Source organism: Thalia democratica, chromosome 3 (assembly GCF_965202585.1).
Source record: "Thalia democratica chromosome 3, ktThaDemo2.hap1.1, whole genome shotgun sequence".
Lineage (NCBI taxonomy): Eukaryota > Metazoa > Chordata > Thaliacea > Salpida > Salpidae > Thalia > Thalia democratica.
Window position 1 is genome coordinate 52,872,311 of NC_139167.1, and position 22,580 is coordinate 52,894,890.

Sequence of the window (22,580 nt, forward strand, 5' to 3'; positions counted from 1 at the left end):
CAGAAATATTTATACAACAAAACTATTTTATCATAGAAGGCAATCGTTAAATTGTTGTCTATGACAACAAATCTAAAAATATTCTTAAAGCTATAGATTTATTTTAAATACTGGCTAAAAAGTATAATATTACCTTAAAAAATTTCAATGTCTTGTTTTATTTCCGCTTATGTAAATACTAAACTTAAAATGCATTGTAGTATAAAATCAAAGTTAAATTTTTCGGAAGCCCGAATAACTTTGTTAAATATTTCTTTAAGTTTAAATTACTATGTAATGTCAATTTTGAGACTCAATAAAAGACTTATCATCAACTCTTGACAACTGAAGTTTGTTTTTCTATTTATTAGTTAAAATACAGTTAAAAGATAATAAATAATAAATAATTTATTTATAGATACGCTTGCATATATAAAACCATTATGTTAAGGTAAAATGTTTTAGTTAGTTGGTTACAAATAAAGTATTGCCTAAAATTAAATTACATCTATTAATCATTTCTATTTAACCAAAGTTTTAAAAACTGTGGGAAGATTATACAAAATGAGGTAAAACATAGGAAAGAGGTTAAAAAAAAATATTAATCTAATAAAGGATCAAAAGCATATACTGCGGTTAGATGTTAATGAGTATTTTGTTTTTGATGGATGTATAAAGATTAATCAAACTGATAACTATCTACTATTATAAAACTTTCAGAAATGTTGAAGTTTTTTTTGGTTTTTGTTAAATCTATTAATACTATTTAAAAAACTGATTACAATCCATTATATGCAAAAAAAAAATGTACGTTTACTTTTCGACAAATAAACTGTACAAGCAGACTTTGGTTTATACTTATAAATACTGTTCTACTAAACTTTTTTAACGGTTTTTTGAACTAATCATAAGTTAAATAACTTCAAAGTAATAAACTTAAAAGTTTAGATGTAAAAAAAAACAAAGTTTAATTTTAATTCAAAATTCGAATTGATGAAACAAAAGCCGAGGTAAAAATGAATAATTATGAACTTTTTGTTTAAAAGTATTGTAACAAAAACTCGTTGTATAAAAAGGAAAAAAAAAAACGTTTCTAGAATCTGTATAAAACGCAAATTAACTTCTTCAGTATCACTTTTACTTTTTGAAAGTGTGTCAGTACAAATTATTGTTTTATTATGTTACTCACTTAAAGTTTTAATGGTTTTCGTAGACTTATATTGTAAGGTTCTAACAATCAGTCAAAACAATACTGCTTTTAGTCAATTTATTTTTTATTTTTATTTAGCTTTTTTTATGTGTAATCTATCACAAACAGTTTTTATATAATCTGTATATTTTTCACTTAGCCTTATAAAAACTTTATACCTCATTCACTATTAGTTATATTAGATAATTGCTTTAATTTTAAAAGCAAACAATATCAACTTAACACCATTTTATATTCTCTTATCACGGTACTGTACAGACTATGCTAAAACAATTTTTAAACTTGGATGTAGTTTGATTAAAGTTAACTGTGTTTTAACAATCGCACAAATACTAAACTAGAATTAATATAATGAAAAACATTAATACCAAAAACTGATGATAGAAAACTAATAACTACAAAACATTTAAAACTAGAAAAATTTCAAACTTTGACGCATGATAAAACTTGAGAATAGTTTATTAGTTAATGCACTATTTCTTTTATAAAGTTTGCAAAAACATTCTTTAAACTACTTCTAGTTTATTGATTCTAATTTATTTAGCTATATAACATAACTTCTAACTACATGAGTCATAAAAGTCAACATAAAGCTCTAGAAAACTAAATACATTTAATTAAGTACTTTTTAATGATATGTAAATTAATAAATACACACATTTTTTATACTGTTGTAAAGATTAAAGCTAATAAAAACTATCTAATTTATTAAATGTGTTGTTAAATGCAGAATTTCTTGTATAAAAATATTTTAAATATGGCTTTGTTATCTTTTTTTATTATTTTGTTTTATAATAAGCGTTTATTATAGTCAGAACAAAACTTAGTGCTATTTTTAAACATGTTGATGATATAAAGTTTAGTTTGTATTCAGTATAATTCTTTATGTTAAAGTAAACAAGAAATATATTAAATAGAAGGACAAAAAATTTGCTTTTCAATAACGAAATTTTTTCTATAACTTTTCTAAATTTAAACTGAATAATAACTTCACGTATAACACTTAAATTTTCGTTATATGACTTTGAAACTCGTGGATAAATTTTATATGATCGTTTGGTATTAACAAAAATCATCAATTTTAAGTAAGTACTTTCAAACCTCGCTAAGTTATTATAGTTCTAAATATTTACTCTCTAAAAGTAGTTTGCTAGCTGAAAGAAAAATAGTTACACAGACAGACTACCATACAATATTTAAGTCAGTTTATTTAGAATGAACATCTAAAACAAATTTTAAAAACAAATTGAAATGCATTTTTTTTATTTATAAATACTTACTTGAAATTATTAAGGTTGCTCTTTGCTGTTAAATAACTCTTTAATTTAAACGGGGATTATATTTTCATTAAAACGAATATGAAAAATTAACTAAATAAAAAAAGCAGATAAAGTTTTCAGTTTGTGTGGAAAAGTAATTTTATTGCTTCAGTATCATTGCTACTTTAGTATTTGTATATTAAGTTAGTTTTAGAATTTATTATATTTTGTTAGAGTTTTTGAAAAGCACTTCAAGAACAGTAAGTTTTGCTTTTTCGCCCTTTACTTTTTTCACGTTTTTATTTTCATCTTTTGTTGCTGTTTTTTCTTCATTAGTATAATGAGGTTTGGTTGTCATTGAGTCTACAACAAAAGAAGAATGCTTGCTTAAATTAAGCCCACTATTGGCTGCAAACCAGCAAGGTTGTTCCTGATTGGTTAAAGGATTCGACTTCATCTTGTGACGTTTAACAGGTGCCATTTCTTTACTGTATAAATTTTTGTTAAACTATAGACTTTATTTTTTTCAAGTGATAAAAAATATTGAATGTATAAGTTAGTTATTTTAAAATGGATTTTAGTAAAACTCAAATATTGAAGTCGTTTACTAAAGAAAAAAAAATAATAATTTTCTACTAACCCAATTCTCATCATTGCTTTTTGCCCATTATCTTCTTCCTGTAATGTGATTCCCTTTCCATAGAACTGCCCAACAAGACCGTAGAATGTACCTTTTACGTGACTCAGATCTTCAAAAGCCATATCGATGCGAGGAACTCTTGCTTTTGTATGCAACATCAGCTAAAAATAAAAGGCATTTAAAACTAGTTAAAACAGCTTAAACGCAATAAATATTTTTGATTTAAAACCTTGAATTCAATATCGCCAATTTTCAAATGAACTTTACTCATTGATCCATGAGCTATGACGTCATAGACCATTATGTCAAGACCGCTTCGACTAATTGAAAACGCTGAAGTGACTTTGTATGAAGAACTTTCCATCCCAAAGTAAGTAATTGTAATTGAATACGGAGTTACCTGAAGGTATTATATAGTTTTTATTAACTTGAAAAGTATTGAAGTATTATCTTATAACTCGAATAACTTTTGAAAAACAAAAATTTGTTGTTTAACCCAGAGTAAACTTTTTTTAAAGTTATAAAATAGTCTACTTCAAAGCTTTGAAGCTAAAGAAAAAACAGTTAAAAAGTTCAATCACAAATATATTTTTTCACACTTACAATTACATTAGCTTTAAGTTTTGGTATTACAAAAGCGACACTGTTCATGTAGAATCGATCTTTACCAGTTTCACTTTTAATTCCTACTGGAGCTGCAGTCATGTTTGCATTTACGACTAACCCACTATCGGGATGAAATATTAAATTTGTTACCTGAAATTATAAAACTTGTTTAAATTGGTCTATTTAAATAGAAACTTTAGTGTTTATCAGAACTTGATTTACTAAGGGTAAAATCTTTGAAAAAAAAAATCTATGGTTTATCAATAAATAACACTAGAAATTTCACAGAAGTTACGGTATAATTTACAGTAAAAAAGCATAAATCATACAATTAGCAAAAAGTACAATTATACATACTTCTTTGTCTTTTCCATTCCAGTTAAAACACAAATTCACACCAGGTTTCAAGGGAAGCACCACATGTGGGTCCCTGTAAACTCCACCGTAATGAGGGTAGGCAGTTGGGTTTACAGTTGAAGGTTGAGTAAACTGGTTGTTGGTCACCATCGGTTGAGTATTTGTTGAGGCGACTGTAGTTGGAGCAACCGTCGTTGTAAGTTTTGCTAACCTTGCTTTTTCTTCGTCTTCTTTAAGCTTTTTCTCAATTTCCTTACGATCTTTATCTTTTAACACTACAATAGAAGTGAGTGGAGTAACGAAGTTGTATCTGAAATTTATTTTAAATAAATATTAAAAACTGTTTTGTTAAGATATAAACTTGTCTACAGTATTACTTAAAAATACTTTTGGAAATATCAAGGTATAGCTATATATTAAGTCATAACAACATAACGCAAGGATAACAGTTTTATTTTTTTATTTTGTAAAAAAACTTGAATTATAATTTAGTTATTGATAAATAGTTTTAGTCAATTTTTAAGCAATAAAGACTAACTTTGCCTACAGTTAACATCTTAAACCTTATTATGATTTACACGATTTAAAAGAAGTAATTTACTTAATGACTATTAAATATGTTTTACTTTAAAGAAAGTTCTAAGGCTTCAGCAGTAGTTTCATTTTTTTCTGCTGAGTCGTCAACCATCGCTTTTAAGTCTCCTAACAACTTCTTTATTCGCATAAAAGCCCAAATACGCTCAGAAAACTGCTCAATCTGTATAAACGTATAAGTTAAGCTAAATTAGATAACAAATAGTGAAATAAAAATGTTCAAACATATTTACAATTTAATTTAAATTTATGCACAACCTTATGTTGAGATTCAGATATTCTACTAGTCTTGTACGGGTTTATTTCGAAATCAATTATCACTTGATCTTTATGTCCTCTTCCAGTAAGCTTGAAGTATTAGTTTTAAACTATTAAGTATTAAAAAAGAAAAGTAGACTGCAGTTTAATAAATTCCCTTTTATTTAATAAATTAGTTGTTATAATTTAAAATGCTAGGTTACCATTAAAATAACACTATGCAGCACAAAGAATAACTTTAGCTGTTGAACAAAATTTCAATTAGTTTAACTATTAAAATAATTAAAATAAAAGACTAAAGATTGTTGACTATTTTTGTTTCTTTAATTATAATTTGTACTATAGTACACTTGAAAGCATGAAAAATTGTTACTAAAAGTAAATAATTTTACTATTTTTATCTTTAGTCTTATTTTTCAAAAGCTTACTTTTCCCTTTATGTTGTATTTCATATCCATAGCACCAGTAGCTTGATCGATATCAATTGAAAAATCATTCAGTTTTCCGCTGACAACCATTTCTTTACCTTTGCTGATGTACGGAAAATCAACGTTACTCAGCATAGAAACCTTAGATTTGTCATATTCAACATTCACACCGGTCATCACGACGTTTGTTACTTCGTAAAAAAAGTCCCTTATCTAGAAAAAAGTTTATCAACATAATATTTGTATGAGTAAAATTTATTAATAACGTTTATTACTAGTTATCTACCGAATCCATAAATTTTAGAAACTAAGATCTCGTTTTAAAATTAGGATTCGGCCGGATACTAAATATCCAATAGATCAAATTGTATAATTACTATAATAATCATTACTGTTATTGTTAATACTATTATAACTTTTAGGTATTCCAGCTTGATTAACAGTATTTTTTTTTTCATTTTTAGGCTTTTAACACTTTATTTTTAGATTTTCTGAACAACTCATTTCTTATAGTTAGGTTGGTGTTGGGTCAATTAAGCTTGCTGTTTGGGTGTACTCGAAAATCTGAAACTAGTTTGCATATATCGAAACAAGACTAATAACAGCAAGATGTAAATTTACCTTTATCAATATTGAATTAATAAAAGATATTTGATATATTTTTTTGGTAAGGTGAATTAGGGTTAAGGGTATAGATTTAATAATCAAACATTTAAATTAAAAAATAGCCTTACTTTGATATATGCAAATTAGTTGCGGGTCTTTGATGTTTTTGTATTTTTTGCATCAAATTGTACGCAGACTTTTATTATAAGAAAAAAACCTTACGGCTAAAAAACCAATCTAAATTTGATAATTACCAGTAATAACTTAGCATCAAAAAAGGTACTGCAATATTTTTTCCTCTATCTCCTAATGCAATACACACATGTAAGTCTGTTGGATTGTTTTATAGATATAGCATCATACTTTTGTTTAACATTTGTCGATTTCAAAGAAGAACTTTTAAAAATTACTAAAACAACTTTAATAATAAATATACAAAATGAAATAAATAATTTTCTATAAAACCACAAAATCGACAACTTAGCTTTTAAACAATAACAAAAACAAGTAATGGTTAAAACTCTGAAATCCATCATTATTCGTATATCAACATAGAAAATAGTTCGTTAAGATTTTTAAAACCAATTTTAGACTTTTTCTAAAAACACAACGTAAGTACAATAACAGCATTATTACAAAAAGTGTTCGATTTCTTATGTTCAGAAATATTAGACTGAAGTTTCAAAAACAAGTATACTTGCTCTTTAAACCAGAGCATCTCATATATAGGAAAGATATCGAACAAAATGTTTTAAAAAGTGCTGGTTTTTAGTGTTATTATCAATCATTTGCATAAATGTGTACCGTGTTAAAACTCAAACATTGAGAATATCTTGAAATTTCTAGAGGTGTACTTGAAGTGAACTTTATAATTTAGAATCAATGCTAATCGAATAAAAAACCAATGTTAAACACACAAGTATCCGAAAATGAAAATATAGCTTTATTGACAATATATAAACTTATATTCGTTTCAAACTCAAGATTGCTTGTTTTTTTATAATCTAGTATGTCTTACGTCGTAATTAATTTTAGTTTTAATAAACTTTTGAACAGTTGTACGTTTCGTTTAACTTTTTACAAATAATTGAGTTTGATTTAAAAAGCTTACCGCGATCTACAGGCTCCACAAATATAGTATCCGCCCTAATCCGAATCTCATTTTAAAATTAGGATTCGGCAGAGTTCGATTCCGAACACTAGGATTCGGTAGATCACTATTCATAAAACTTACAGATGCAGCTGCATCAAGATTTTCAAAAATTCTTCTATCGATTCCTTCGTTTTCTGCTGAAATTTGCTGCATAAACTCATAATCAGCGCCAGATCCGAAAGCCACATTGTGAATAAGAACTCTTCCGTCGTTTCTTTCCCTGACCTGTCTGGCTATTTCATCGTTTGAAGTCCAATCTGAGGTGTGTCTGATTAACATTAACACAATTAGTCATAACCTTTTTTTATTGAATATTAAAAATCTAAGTTTTTAAAATTCGAAAACGCGTAAGCACTTGTATGCAGAAATTCCTGGCAATTTTAAACTTGTTCAAACATTTTATATTCAAAACAAGGGTTATGAAACACTATAAATTCTGTTTAAGAAAATTTTTATAAAATAAAAAAATATATTTTTTTAAATATCACAATATCGGTATATTCGCTATAAGTGCTTAAAGAAATTTAAGATTAAAGGTTTATTTTTTAAATACTATCAAATAACTTTTCCTTCTAAGTGTGCAAAACTTTAAACTTTATTCTTATGTAAACTTGAAATTCATTGACACATTAGTTTATATCCGTTATAAAACCTTAAATATTGATTTTATTTAGGCAATTTTCGAAGCAATAACCGATTAGAGTTATTTTCAAAGTATTTTATCAATAAAAAGTTTTATCAATATTGACCAAAATTCATCTTTATAGATTTCGCGTTTTGAACTAAGCTAAAATGTTTAAATTAATCAAGCGGTGCAAACTTATAAAAACCATTAACGATTTTATTTTACATACAATTCTACTTGTTATAAAACTGTTTATATTTAACATTTATAACTTAAAGAGTCTTTTTGTACAAACTGTAAATATTTTTTTAAATATTTTTTTTATTTAACAACTTTTTGTAGATTTAAGTATTTTTTGTCTATGTATAAGTTATAAGAAAATTTGACACTTTTAAAAGTTCAAAGTTATATTACTTTAAGCGTTCTTTTCAGCGTCAAGTTTTTATTTTAAACTTGAAGCTTAGTAAAATAGTTTTATTAAAATTCCTTTATTTCTTGTTCACATAAAAATAAATAACAAAATCAACAAAATTTGCTACTTTTTAACCTAATTAAATGATAAAAAAACAAACTAACTCTCCATCAGTTAAAAAACATATCATTTTCCAATACTCTGATGTTTTTTCTCGTTTGTTTTTAAATGATTCATATTTGTTTAGTTCAACTTTTTTCACGTTTCCAATATAAGTTTCCCCTAAATAAGATGTTAATTAAAGCAATGCATTCTACAACTAGGATTTAACTTAATAATTTAAAAGTTATAATGTTTTTGAAATATTTTAACTTTATATCAATATGAGTATGTGAAAACGTTATTCTGTAACAACTAAAGTTTTTGCTAGATGACTGATTTTTTATTTATAAAAACCTTAATTTTAACTAAGTTTCGGTGGAATAGTTTAGTTCTAATAACTTTGATTGGATAATATAACTGTATATTCTCAATTACAATAGTTGAACATGTTTAAAAAAAATCAGAATACTTACACGTTACATTTGTTTCTTGTTCTATTGTGAAGTAAAGAGTTGGACTCTGGCCCCAGCCCCAAGTAGGGTCGTTACCATCGGTTCTTGTGATTATTGCGTCAAAACCGGTTTCGTCTAAATTCGTCACTTCTGTGTCGAACCTTTAATAACATTTTTATTAAGAAAAACTCTTACTAAGATTGATTGAAACTTGTAAAATCAATTTTTTAAATGTAAAGTTTTTTTAAGTAAATCTTAAAGGCTACAGCAAAATTCAGTAAACTACTGTTGGCCATATCAGCTAAGCGGAAATCTCCAGTCCACAACTTTTTATTCTTGATGAAAATAAAGCTTTTTAGCTCTTGTGTAAAACAACAAAATATAGTTTTTTTCATAATAATCATTTAAAACGTTCACATAAATTAATTGTGAATTAATAATAGTAAATACTAAATAACTATATATATATTTAATTTTATGTTTTTGTGCAAACTTTGAAATTACGTTAGCTGCTGAAGACTTTTTTATAATAAATCTAACCAACAAAATAAATTTTAGTAATTCAGACATCTTAATTTTAAAAGTCTGCTGATCTCTGGGCTGTTGTATTTAGGTTAAAATAAACAATCAAAGACTATGAATTACTAACTTTACAACTAAGTACTAACTAGGTTTTAAACATAAGCGTAAATAGAATTAAAATCAAAACAATAATTATAAATATGTGACTTCTTAAACAACAAAATCATTTCAGCAGCAAGTAAAAAATGTAAAGAGTCTTGCAGTACATTTAAAAAGTATTGAAACACTTTTAATACAAAACAAAGGGAATGCTCACGTGTCGGGATAATAAGAAGCTCCTTCAGTTCTAACATCGGTAATATTAGGAATTAAACCTAAAACAGGATAGAAATTTACACGGAGATCAAACGGACCGTCACTTCCGTATCTAGAACCAACTCTCCTTGTTTCTTCTATTTTGAAGAAAAATAGTTAAAAAAAATACTGTAAGTAAGTTAAATTAAACGGTGGTAAAAAGTATTACTTGTCTTTTTCTATACTACGTTTTATGGATATAAATATTAAAAAAATTATTTGTGTACAGTTTTTTCAGATTTACATTTTATAAAAATAGTTTTTCATAAATTAAAAGTACTTAATTCTATTATTTTACATATCAAGTTATACAAACTAATAAAAAAAAACTTTTAATAATTTGTTTAGAATAAACTTACTTCGGTCTAATTAAGTATAAATATAAACAACATATAGATGAAATATATTCCGTTTATTTAACATTGTAGTAAATCATTTTATGGTACTTAATGTTCAAGTTTTTAATTGTTATTTAAACTTTTAAATAGTTTATATAGTATTAACTTTACAAATAAATAAAAAACTTTAAAACTTACGTTTGTTATGAAGAGAATCATACGTTCGACCTGTTTAATAATTTATTTTTTAGATGTATAAGTTTAAAAACTTTTAGTTTTTTACAAGTATCAAAATTAACTAACGGTGGAAAGCTATATCGGCATCAGTCATTTCTGTGAATTCTTCTGTAGATTTTATTTTATTTCAGTTATGCACTTTTGTTTATTTTAACTAAAAGCTTATGTATTATTGTTAAACAGTTTTGTTGTTATATTATAAGAAGAATAAAACAAATACTGTCTTAGATCTCAAAAAAAACATTATATTTATAAAACTAGATAGTGGTTTGAAATAGGTTTTCAATTTATTAAATTTATAAAACAATGTTCTTACTACTTTTGAAAACTATTTCTTTGAAATAATAAAAAATGTTTGAAAAGTATTAATTTTAAAGTTTAGCGACAAAAGTTCTTAAAACATTTTAAAATTCAACAATTATTATTTTTAAAGTTAGTAGGAAATTTAGCTGAAAACAAAACATACCCAACTCCTTAAAGTAAGGTTCAAACAAATCAAAAGCACTTGAGTAAGCCATTTTAATGTTAGTACCACCACCAGCATTGGCATTCCTCCTCACGAAATCTATAGCTTTAGCTTTATTTTCTGGAGTTGCAAATACTAAGTCGTCTTTCCACTTAGAAATGCCAGAATTAAACAGAACTATGTTGAAAAAGTCCTTGAAAATAAAAGTAAAGTTTTTTTTAGCACTACAGATAATAGCGTAAACAATATAAAAATTAAATTTACGTCAAGGTTTTTTTATTATTTATGGCGAACTTATATTTAACTAAGGTGAGGTAATTAAAGTTATACAATATATTAAATCACTCGAATAGATAATGTAACATTAGTCAATTTAATAAGTTAAACTGTTATCTCTGTGTAGATTGGTTTTTCTTTGTTTAAAAATTTTCTTAATGAACTATTAATAATGTTTTAAACAAGTTTAGTATTATTAACATGACTAAAGGAAACTTTAACTTTTAGAATAAATTTATCAAACTTTTTCATCATTAAGGTTTATAAGTTCAATCAAAGTATCTCTGGCTTGGTCCATTTTCGATCCCCACATCGATCCTGATTTGTCCAAAATGTATATGAGAGATTTTGGTCGAGTAGGGATGGTTCGTGCAGCGAAGAAATGAGTAAAATAACTGCATAAAAAATAACATGACAAAATGCTGTTTTAAATTTAGAGCGTTAAATCGGTTAATGAAAAAAAAAGTTATATTGAAGTTTACAATAAAAATTAACCTTTAAATTCTTAAATGCATTATATTGATAAAATGTATGGAAGTTGTTTTACTATGTACAGAAATTTTATCAGTAATATCATAAATTTATACGAAAGCATATTCTATAACATGTTTAATTTTAGAAATTAACTTTCATAAATTTGTGAAACATTTAATACAAAACAAACAAGATACAAAAATTAAAGAAAATTTTGAATACTTTCTATAGATGTATATGGGTTAGCCAGTGTGCAAAAAGTTTTTCATTTAATGGTCTCGTTGTAATCTCTAGAACAGAGTTTACCAATCAGGAGTGCTCGCAAAGAGTTCTTGATGAAGATCAAACTATAAAGGTCTTAAGTCTTTTTATAGATAGTTTTTAAACTTACACTAGTTACTAAGTACTCTACATATACTGCAAGGAGTGCGAAAAAAATTAAAATATTTTAGGGGTGTAGGACATCAAAGTGGTTGGGAACTACTCCTTAAGAATTTTTAGCAATTTACTTTTAAAAAGTAGCTTTAAACACAACTCAATTTTCCTTTAAGCAACAAAAAAAGTTTAGTTGGTATTTACTAAAATTTAAATTAGTCATAACTTTTAAATGTTTTATTTTTCTATTCAAAATATAAACAAAAATAAGTTATTTTCAACAGTTTAAAAAATAAAAAATAGGAAACTTAAAAACTTCAAAAAGTCAACTGTTTTTTTTTAAACATTAAAATTTTTATTCGAAGTGTACATGTTTGATATTCTTCACTAAAAATCCAGACAATTTCTAAAGCTGAACGTTGACATATTTATAAGACTTTTATTGATTCAATGGAAACTGCGCTTTAATATTACTTATGTTAACTAAAATTCAGCATACCCGTTATTAACAGACATGCTTCCATACATATCAGTTCCTTCTACGTCATAAAGAACAGTGTAAGCACCGTTTAATCCGAATGCGTTTTCATAGGTTTGTTCCTCCACTGTAGGTTGGTATCTTACATGACATGTCCTTCTATCATTGCTGCATAAGTAAAATAGTCAATTACTGTTTTTGTGGACATTTTTTTAAAACTAAGTTTAATTATTATTTATATAAAAATACTAGCTATCAAATACAGATATAAAAGAATTATTAAGTTTTGAAATACAAATATCTATTTATTGAATGTGGTATAGTTTTATTAGAAATATTAATTTTATAAAAAAACTACAGTACACTTACTCTTAACATTTATATATTAAGTAATATATATTTGAGTAAAGAAATATAAAAAGTAAATTTATTAATAAAAGTGTACTTTAAACGCATTTCAACTCTATTTGATTGTTAAATTTATCACACTCTTTAAGTTTATAAGCGGAGCAAACGGTTTTATGGTGGTCTGACCTAAAAGTAATTTTTGAAGATTTAGGAGGCTCGTCAGGTACAGACTTAGGATCAAACACTGAATCCATATCATCTGAAAATCCTGGTGTTTTAACATATTTGAGGGGTGCTTCCTCAACAATAAAGACGTCTATAGAAAGACTATTGATTGGCTGATTAGGATTGAGCATCACTTTGTAATTATATGCTGAATCAAACTGTTAGTATTAAAACTATTTTACTTTTAGTATAAAAGTAATAAATAAAACGATTTTCTTGTTCTATATTGTAGGTTATTAAGTTTATTAGAGTTGTGTTTCTGCTCATGATAAATTTAATGATAACAAACCCTGTATAGCAATGCTTGATAAACTACAGTGAAAACAATTGTTTCACCAGGTGCAGCTACCATACTCTGTTTGAAATCTCTTTCTGATTTCTGTCTTGAAGCAACTTTTCCTACAGTCTTGTTGCTTTGCTTTGCCTAAAATTTCATGTTGTTCTCTCAATATTTTTTTACTTTAGTTAATTAGTTAGTTTAATGCCTTGAAATAAATGATCTGATTTATCTTTAAGTATAATATAAATTAAGTAAAAATTAATTAGAAAATGTTTAGCAAAAATTTGAAAATTAAAATGCATGTTATATAAAACATATTTACATGCTACAACACTAAACTTTATTAATTCAAAGATAAAACAAAGTGTTTACCACAACATTCATTTTACTAACTTTGTCAAATATTTTCTTTGCTTTTTGTTTTTCTTCTACTTTACCTTCAATAATTTTGCCACCAACTTCCATAGTAAACTTCATTACAAAAGCGTCCATTGGAATTAACAAATCAATTTCTGCTTCCCTTGCTTTATCATCATTGTTTGTGACAGAAGTCTTTACTGTTGTCTCGGCAAATCTGTTATTTTTTCAACTCGTCTTACTTTACATAAAAATGATTAAAAAGTTTGATATAATTAAAACTAAGATAAACCTTGAGTTTATTTTTGCTGTCACATGAACTGAGTTTATTTTAAGAAGTTTTAATTCTGACGTCACAACAGAAGTGGAAGGTGAAACTTGTGATGGTGAAGTTGATCTTCTTCGGCGACCTTTTGTCAATTTGAAATTGGTTTTATGTTTGGTAAGTTTTTATTTCATTATCTTAGTACTTAAATTACTCCTTTTAATAGAAAAGCAATTTAACTTTACTTTTTGTAGTATTTCTTAAACCAATTGTACAAAACTTAATTTTCACCCTTTTATCTGTTTTACTTGTTTATTAACTAATTAAATATTTAGTAATTGCTATTGAAATTTTGTAAAACATAGAAAAGAAAGGTTGTATTAGAAAGTTGTTTTAAACTGCTCGCCTGAACGTCTTAATTTTACTTTGATTTAAAATTTAAAAAGGTATATACTAAAGCTTTACTGAGGAGTATATGAGACATAAACATCTCATATACGAAAGAGCTGTATAAAACTGTTGTTAAATATATATTTATATAAACAGCTCCAATTTAACTTGTCGAGCACTATTGACCGAAACTTTAGAAAAAACTAATAATATATATATTGTTTATTAAACGACTAAAAAAGCGCTCAAATATTTAGTCCTAGGATTTGGTGTACAAAAAAACATTTTGTTTAAAAAAAAAAAAGTTTATTACTAATTGTCGAAATCAAAAAGAAAAACAGTGAAATAGCTAGTATGAAATAATTGTGCTGTCTTTTTTGAATTCGACAACTTGTAATAAACTATTAAAAAACCCTAAATGTAGGCTCTGTGAAACTTAATTTAGTTTACCTAGCTTTTGTTTTTTCTAAATAAATATATATATAATTTTATTCATACAAAGAGTCTTTATTGTCAAGTATCAAAATTTCAGTACTGTTATTTTGAACATATTGATTTTTTGTATTCATAATCATACTTTTAACACTTATTTAGCACATAGACAGCAACTACTTGCACAAAACCTCAGACATGTATGAAATAAGGTTACATGACATTTTAAATTTTTGGGTGGTTCATTTTTAATGGGTGGTTTTTATCAAATGATGTGGTAATCAGATTTAAGAAATGTTTGTCTATTTTGGAACTTACATTTAGACTAAAAGGTGGGTTGAAATATATTATGTCTCTTTTTCTTTGTTTTTTATTTCTTTCTGGTAAAGTGGTCTTATTGTATTTTAAGGTGTATTTTATAATTGGCCGAATTTAATGCTTTTTGGTATTCATTGTTTACATTTTTGAAGGATTCTTCGTTATTAGTTAGTTTTATTAGTATTCTGTTTATTGTTTCGGGTAGTTGTTTTAGTATTTGTCGGGGATGATTGGAGTTGTAGTTTACATATAAAATTGGTGAGTTTGGTTTGTTGTATGGTTGGTAACTTTAGTTTGATATGTTGAAGGATACATCTAAGAAGTCTGTTTGAAATAGTCCGGATTCTATTGTTGTTTTAATGCCGTTTTGTTTGAATAATTTAATTAAATATTTAGCAGTATTAAGATTGCTGTGAAAAAATATAGCTATATTAAGCAACTTCAGAAATGTTTTTTGTTATTTTACAACTGTAAATAGTTTGAAACATAAACAACTGTGTTTAGAAACAATTCTAACCAATTACAACAGTCGAAGAAGTTAAACCAATTGCAGCTTCTTCAGGGGCATTTAGTATAAGATGAAATTTTTTTGTTTGATTTGTCAGGATTCTTTTTTGAGAAGGTTCCACTGTAGCATAATCAAGTTCATCCCATGAGTCCAGTTTTATTATATCCTAATGAATAAAAAAAAAGATAATAATATAAAATCATTACATTCTTTAAAAAAAAACTTGTCTTTTACCTTTGAAATAAAGCTTACATTTCTAATTTAACATTTTGATAAGCTTATCTTAGTTAATCGCAAAAAAGTACTTTTGTACAAAACACTAAACAGCAAATACTAATATTACACTTATTTTATTTATGAACTTACCATAGTTAATTAAATTAAGCAAGTAAGCTATTTTAAGAAAACTATCAATTTTTTTCTTGAAAACTAGACAGACAACAAAAAAAAAACAATCTTACGCAATAACATATTAGAAAATTAATCAAAAGCCTTTTGAGACCTATTTAAAAGACTTTTTATTATTACTTTAACTTACAAAAACGTTAAGATTAAGTTTAAAGCTTTAATACAACTAACATACTTTTTTTTTTGGGTTTTGTTTATTATAGAAATTAGTTTAAATAATTTTTTTTTTATCAACACCTTAATAACTTTTAGGTAAGCAAATGCTTTTTAGGAAAATATTTTTTTTACTGAATCTTATAACCGATATATATAAATATTAAGAAACCAACTTATAACCATTTAAAAAGGTGTGTTCTTAATAATCATACATACTGTTAAGTACTATACATAAATGTTTACGTTTAAAGTTTATCAAAGTTGATTTAATCCTATGCCATTTGAAAAATAGTTTTTTAGACTTTTAAAACTTTTATTACTTAACTAGATTAGGGATCTTCAAGTAAAGGAAAACTTACTATATAAATAATTTTATCACAAGAGATAAGTTAAAATATAGGTCTGAAATGTATTAAATAAACAATCAGGTGTTAATAGTTATATGAATAGGTTGATTGTCACTGTACTTAAAGTATGTGTATATAAGTATACATATATTTCTTTAATATTTTAATCAACCATTTAGCAATCGAAGCCTATCAAATTGTAAGTTGTTTTATTAAGTTTTGGATCATGATAAGTTTGTAACTTTGTAAGATTAGTTTAACAAACATGGTTGTTATTATTAATAGCTACTGTAATGTTAATCTATTTATAAGGACAACATTTGGGATTTTATTGTACTTTTATTGATAAAAAATAAAAAAAATATTGTATAACTTAAAAATAAAAATCAAAAAAAAATTCTATTTATTAAATTAAAAACTTACTGCTTACTTTTGGTATAAATATTGTCTAACTTTAAATTGTTGTATCATCGACAACTTTTGAATAATAAAATAGATTGTAAAAACATAAGGCTCGTACATTCTTTATCTTTAAAAGAAAATTGAAAAAGAGAAAAAATATTTTTTTTAAACATTTTAAGCCATATAAAATTCAAAGGTTTAACAAGTACACTTACTGTTTCACCATAATTCGTAACATCAACTGGTATTTTGATTCTTTTACCTGGTTTAGCTTTCAGTAAATCAGAATCGTACTCAATCTTTAAATTTGAAATTTCTATCAGCCTTGAATCCATTCTCATAAATCTGATACCTTAAAGATGTTTTGTAGTTCGATTTAAATTGTATATTTAAAAAATAATTGTTATACTATCTTATATGTCTAATATTAGATTTTTGTGTTAAATTATCAACTAAATAGTAAGTAGAAGTAGTAAGTGATGTCAAAGTAATTAGTAATGGCTAATAAAATAAAAAGAATTTTTTTAGTTACTTCTAAATGTTGTTAGCAATTTATGTTTTAAGATATTTTGATAAACACAATTATAAAAAAGTTCATATGCTGAGGTCTCGTTAGTGTTTTATTTAGCTTTTGTTAAACCTTTGTTACTAATTCCTTCTACCATCAGCCTGAATGAAGAAGTAATTTGTGGAAGTTTCAATGAAACAGTTCCTTCATCACCTGCTGGAATGTCCAAGTTAATTGGATCTACTATGTCATCTCCGTAGATGTTTAAAAATCTGTTAGTAAAAATTACAGACCTTTTGAACAGGTAGCTTTTAAGCGTTTTAATAGTTTGTAATTAAGACATTCATTTACTTTGATAACGAAAGTTTACATCAAACTTTAAAGACTTTCGTTGTAGTTTTATTTTTAGAAACGTTATTGTTAAACTAAAAAATATTTTCTCAATAGTTTTGTTTTAATTTAACACAATATATTTTAATATATTAATTTTGTATAAAATACAATAAACAACTAAAGTGTAAACATTTTTTCTAATTAAGAAAAGGTTTAAAAAATTTTGTCACTAGTTATAAAATATAACAAAACAATAATTAAAATCAGAGGGTTTAAACTAAAATACTTATTTTTTTTTTCTTATACGACTCATCTTCTATTTTTGATCTATTTCTAAGAACATTGAACAAATTTGTAATAGCTTACTTAGTTTAAAAAAAAATACATATATATGATTTATATACTTTGTATATGTCTTGTTAGATGTGCTATATAATATTAAAAAAAAATTGAAAACTGTTATCATTTAAGTAATACTCATAAAATTTTTACCTTACAGTTTGTGCTTTATACGTAGTGTTTGTACGAGTAAGGCCATAAAAGTCTAATAATGCACCCATTTCAGTGTTTAATGTTGGTCTTGAGTGCATAACCTGTTTTAAAAGTACAACATGCATAAAATTATTGTAAGTAGAAAAAATTAGATACTAAAAGTTTATTGAGTTTTTTACTTACGGAGTTGATCAGCTATAAGAAATAAATGTTAAGTTTTCAGCACATAATATGAAATTTTAAGTTTATCACTAAATTTCAGATCCGTTTAATATCTAAAAAGCTCAAAACATGTTTGCTAACTTAACAAATTCAAAAGAAAGTATTGAACAAAGTTAAATACTTTTATAGTCAACTTTATCAATAAATCGGTTATTATAACTTTTATTTACTTTAAACGATATAACAAATACTCAACTGAAATACAACAAATTACCTTAAAAGATCCCCTAACGTTTCTTGGTGCAACTGATGTGTGAAAGAATCCCATTGTTGATTGGCCTACAACTTTTACCTTACATCCTTTTCTGACTGAATTCAAAGATTCCAATTTCCATTCACCAAATCTCTTATGTACTGGTATCGTAAGCACTAGTTCGTCATCAAGCCTAAAGTTTTTATTGAAAAATTATCACAATAAACTATAAAATATTAAAACACTTCTGTACATTTAGATATATTTAATAAAAAGCAATATTTGATTTTTATATTTTAATACGAGCTTTATTTTTTAAAGTACTTTAAAATACGATTAATAACACATTAAAAGCACAGATGTTTTTTCTAATAAATTGGAGTAAAGCTATTCAAAATTAAGCGATTAACTCTACTCTTGATTCGAGTAAGAATACATATTTTACAATTTCTAGTAACCATTTTAAAGGCTTTCCATGTGTTTCATTGGTTGCAAAAAGCTGCAGTCCACCGCATTTTTTTGAAGCATGAATAGCAACTTGTCTTATTGTACAATCGACATTAAACGTCATTGACATATTTGCTATTAATATTAAATTTATTTAAACAACATTTCAAAATTTACTTAGTTTAAATTTACTTAAGTTATAAAGAAAATATCAATAGAAATACCTACTATAAACAGTTTCAAATTATCAAATTCAAAAGTATACTTTTTGAGTTAAAATGTATTTAAGAGTTTGTAACAAAATTTAAATGTATATATCTAAAACTAAACGCCTTTATTATTTCAAAAAATATAAATCAATTTTTAGTTAGTTTTCATCACTATGTTTTCGTAGATTACATTAAAACTTAATTAAAAACTGCATAAATTGGCTAAAGTTGTAATTATCTTAAAGTTTAATTCAGTTGAGTAAGCTAACATTTTAGATAATATAAATAATTAAGTATATTTATCAATTTTACATACATACCTTGAACATCAAATTCTTGCTTACGAATTACAACGTAGTCTTTATTAGAAACTATTTTTTCTCCAGCACCTTGACCAGTAGCCTTGTATTTATATCATGTTTAAGTTTATCAACAGTTTATGCTTAGTCACTATTAGTTTAAGTTAAACTTATTAATTTAACTTTGTATAAAATAAAATTTTTATTAAATGTTGTCTAACTACAGAGGTGTTATACAAATTTTACACATACTTTTTATATGATTTTCAAATCATAATAAAATAAATACCATTACATTCAAAAAAATATGAACTATTTTCACCTAAATAAGAACACAGAAATATATCTCTAAGTACATTATATTTAAGATCATTTTATATAAATGCAAGATAAGATAAATATGTTTTTTTTATTGCTAAACTTTAAACTATTATAAGCATACGTAAAAGGCAGGTACCTGACATAAATTATGAAGGTTTATCAAAAAAAACTTAAGTTAAAGCTTTTATATTAATTTGAAACATTTTAAACAATTAAACAATTACAAATACACACTGCGTGTAATTTTTTTACACTTTGTTTTTTAAACACTGTTCAACTATAATTGGTAAAAAAAAATTTTCTTTTATTTTTTTTATAAGAAATATTATTTTGTTTACTTATTTTCCTTGAAGAAACTAATTTTACTGACGCCAACAGCATATGCTATTTTAGATTAAGGTAAAACAGTTAGTTTTTATTAGATAGATTGAACTTAAACTTGCATGAACTTTGGAAACATTTAAAACCTTTCTTAAGTATTAATCAAAATTTTAATATAAAACCAATAAATGTTTGATGTTTTTCTAGTTCAAAATTTTTATTATTTAGCTACAAATTAATTTAGGCTGTTTATTTTAAACATTGTTTTCATTTTAAAATCTGTTGATATTTAATACTGATAAGGTGTTGTTTTATCTTTCAATTATGTTAGCATTTTCGGTATAAAATATATTAATTTAAACACTTACTGAACACAATACGTTGAAGTAATTGTCATCAACAAAATCGTTATTTTCATTTGATGAAGCAAAAAGTCCGAGGAAATTTTCAAAGTTCATATCACCAACTTCATTACGCAATCTATAATTATTTTTTAAATAATGTCAGTTTTTTTCTTCGATTCTAAAACTACTTTTAATAAAAGCGTCTAATCTAAGGCTGGTTTTCTAAAATCTAAAACTTAAAAAACTGCAAGTCAAGTTTAAAAAGTTAGAACCTTTTTTTTTGCTTTTTTTTCAAAAAGTGTGTAAGATTATTTTGATTTCTACAAATTTTTTTACAGTTTTTAAGTCTATTGTTATAATAAAAAGTTAACCGACAGATTTTTTTAAAATAAACAAACGTTTCAAATTCTTCGGTCATTGTAGAAAGGACAGAATATTGGTTTTTTGTTTTTAAACATCTGTCTTTCACTCCAACATCTGGTGCCATCAAAAACTTATTACGCAGCAACAAAAGTGTTCCTAATTTTTCTGCACCGTTTTCAATTTCTCCATTCAGTACATGCTCATGCATAGCTTGTCTGAGTATATTCTCGTCAGTACCGTGGACTGGAACATCAGAATAAGACAAGGTTAATGAAAGTTTCACAAACTGACTGGAAGAACTTAAAGCTCCAAAACTAAAAAAAAAATCTAAAGGTAACATGTAAAGTATAATTTTAAAACCAATTTTTATAACAATAACTTTTATTAATATATATGTTAATATATATATTATTATATATATAAAAGTATTTTATTATAAAAAGCGCTATTAAAACATACATTTTCCATACAAAAACGAGCCTTTTTGTAAATTTTACAAAACTTATTCTAGTATAGGGTTTTTTTTGTCAAAAAATATATTTAAAAAATCAGTTTTTTATTTTTTTCTAAAGTTTGTGTGTACCTGATTGGTTATTTTGTTATTATACTCTTGAAACGACAGTTACTAATAAATTATTTTTTAAAAACTAACTTTTCTTTGAAGAACTGAGTTTCAGACTTCTTATAAAAGTTGGTATAGTTATCTTCTGAGATTGACTCATCGATTGATATCAAATAGCTACTAGCAATATCCTTCAAATTTTCTCTAACCAACTGGTTATATGGGGTACAATCGTTGTCACATAATACGATGTTGGCAAATAACAATGCATAAAAAATATTTGCTACAACATTTATCATGTTGAGCTTTTATTTATTTAAATTCCTGTAGTTTAATAAAAAACTTTATCATAGATTTATGTTAAAATTTTTAAATACTACGGAAAGCGTAAGTTTAAATTTAATTTAAGATAGATTGTAAGTAAAACATGTTGCATTTAAAAAATTTCAAACAAATAAAACTTGCAAGTCAAAATAAACTTTAAAGTTTTTAAATATTTTGAAGACTTATTTCTAACTGTATAGTAAAATGCAGTGTTCCTATTGCACAAAAACTTTTAAAAACATTTGCTTTTTTAAAAAGAAACAAATAAAAATAAAACCAAGGCTTAAAAGCTATAGGCAGAAAAAAGCTTATTAAATAGTTTCAAGCATGTTGATTATATACAGCTTTGTTTCTATTCAGTAAAACTCTACAAGTTTAGATAAACAACAAATTTTTGCATATAAAAAAAGAAATATTTCTGTCTTGATACAGTTTAACTTATTTTTTCAAACATAAAATATGTTTTCTAATTTTTTTTTAAATTTTACATTTACCTTTAACATTAAACATAAGAAAAGGTTTAGCATTGAACTTAAAATATTTTGTATAAGTTTATGCTTTTAAAATTGTTTGAAAATAAAAAAATTACTAAAAAAACTTTTTTTTTCTCAGATATTAAGTTTGGCACACAATTATTCTGTCGTAAGACAACGTGTTTTGTCAAGTGATATACATACAAGTTTTTTTCGAAATTCATAAATTATTATTGTGTTCGAATTGTATACTACTTGTAAAAATGTTAAGGTGTTCTATAAAACATCACGCACTGAAACCACTAATTATGAAACGGTTTCTAATTTGTAAAGGGCAGTTTACCTAGACTTTAGTATAGCTTATGTAACATACAACTAATTTTATTTTTGAAAAATACTAATACATAATAAATATATGTAAATATGTTTTTTTAGTGAAGTTAAATACTTAAAACATTTAATTTGTTAAGGTGGAAATCATTTTTTAGTCTATTTTTTTTGATGAACCGTTTTTATTTTATATTGAAGTAGC

General features: G+C 25.1%; 1 protein-coding gene across 1 annotated transcript; it reads right to left on the reverse strand.

Annotated features, from left to right (window-relative positions):
• Window positions 1-2,385: 2,385 nt before the first annotated feature.
• Window positions 2,386-21,571, reverse strand: LOC145831344 (inter-alpha-trypsin inhibitor heavy chain H3-like). Its single transcript, XM_082938567.1, has 31 exons — window positions 21,342-21,571; window positions 20,725-21,003; window positions 20,351-20,462; window positions 19,362-19,443; window positions 18,844-18,967; window positions 18,407-18,578; window positions 17,971-18,071; window positions 17,278-17,417; window positions 16,853-16,989; window positions 15,334-15,490; window positions 13,704-13,821; window positions 13,448-13,628; window positions 13,064-13,198; window positions 12,736-12,932; window positions 12,223-12,369; window positions 11,119-11,269; window positions 10,599-10,791; window positions 10,199-10,240; window positions 10,094-10,123; window positions 9,520-9,655; window positions 8,703-8,842; window positions 8,292-8,409; window positions 7,172-7,358; window positions 5,332-5,544; window positions 4,904-4,993; window positions 4,678-4,808; window positions 4,052-4,361; window positions 3,692-3,844; window positions 3,318-3,488; window positions 3,089-3,249; window positions 2,386-2,936 (listed from the first exon to the last, which is right to left on the reverse strand). The coding sequence occupies exons 1-31, from the start codon at window positions 21,548-21,550 to the stop codon at window positions 2,669-2,671; spliced, it is 4,785 nt and encodes a 1,594-aa protein (XP_082794693.1). The 5' UTR covers window positions 21,551-21,571; the 3' UTR covers window positions 2,386-2,668.
• Window positions 21,572-22,580: the final 1,009 nt, after the last annotated feature.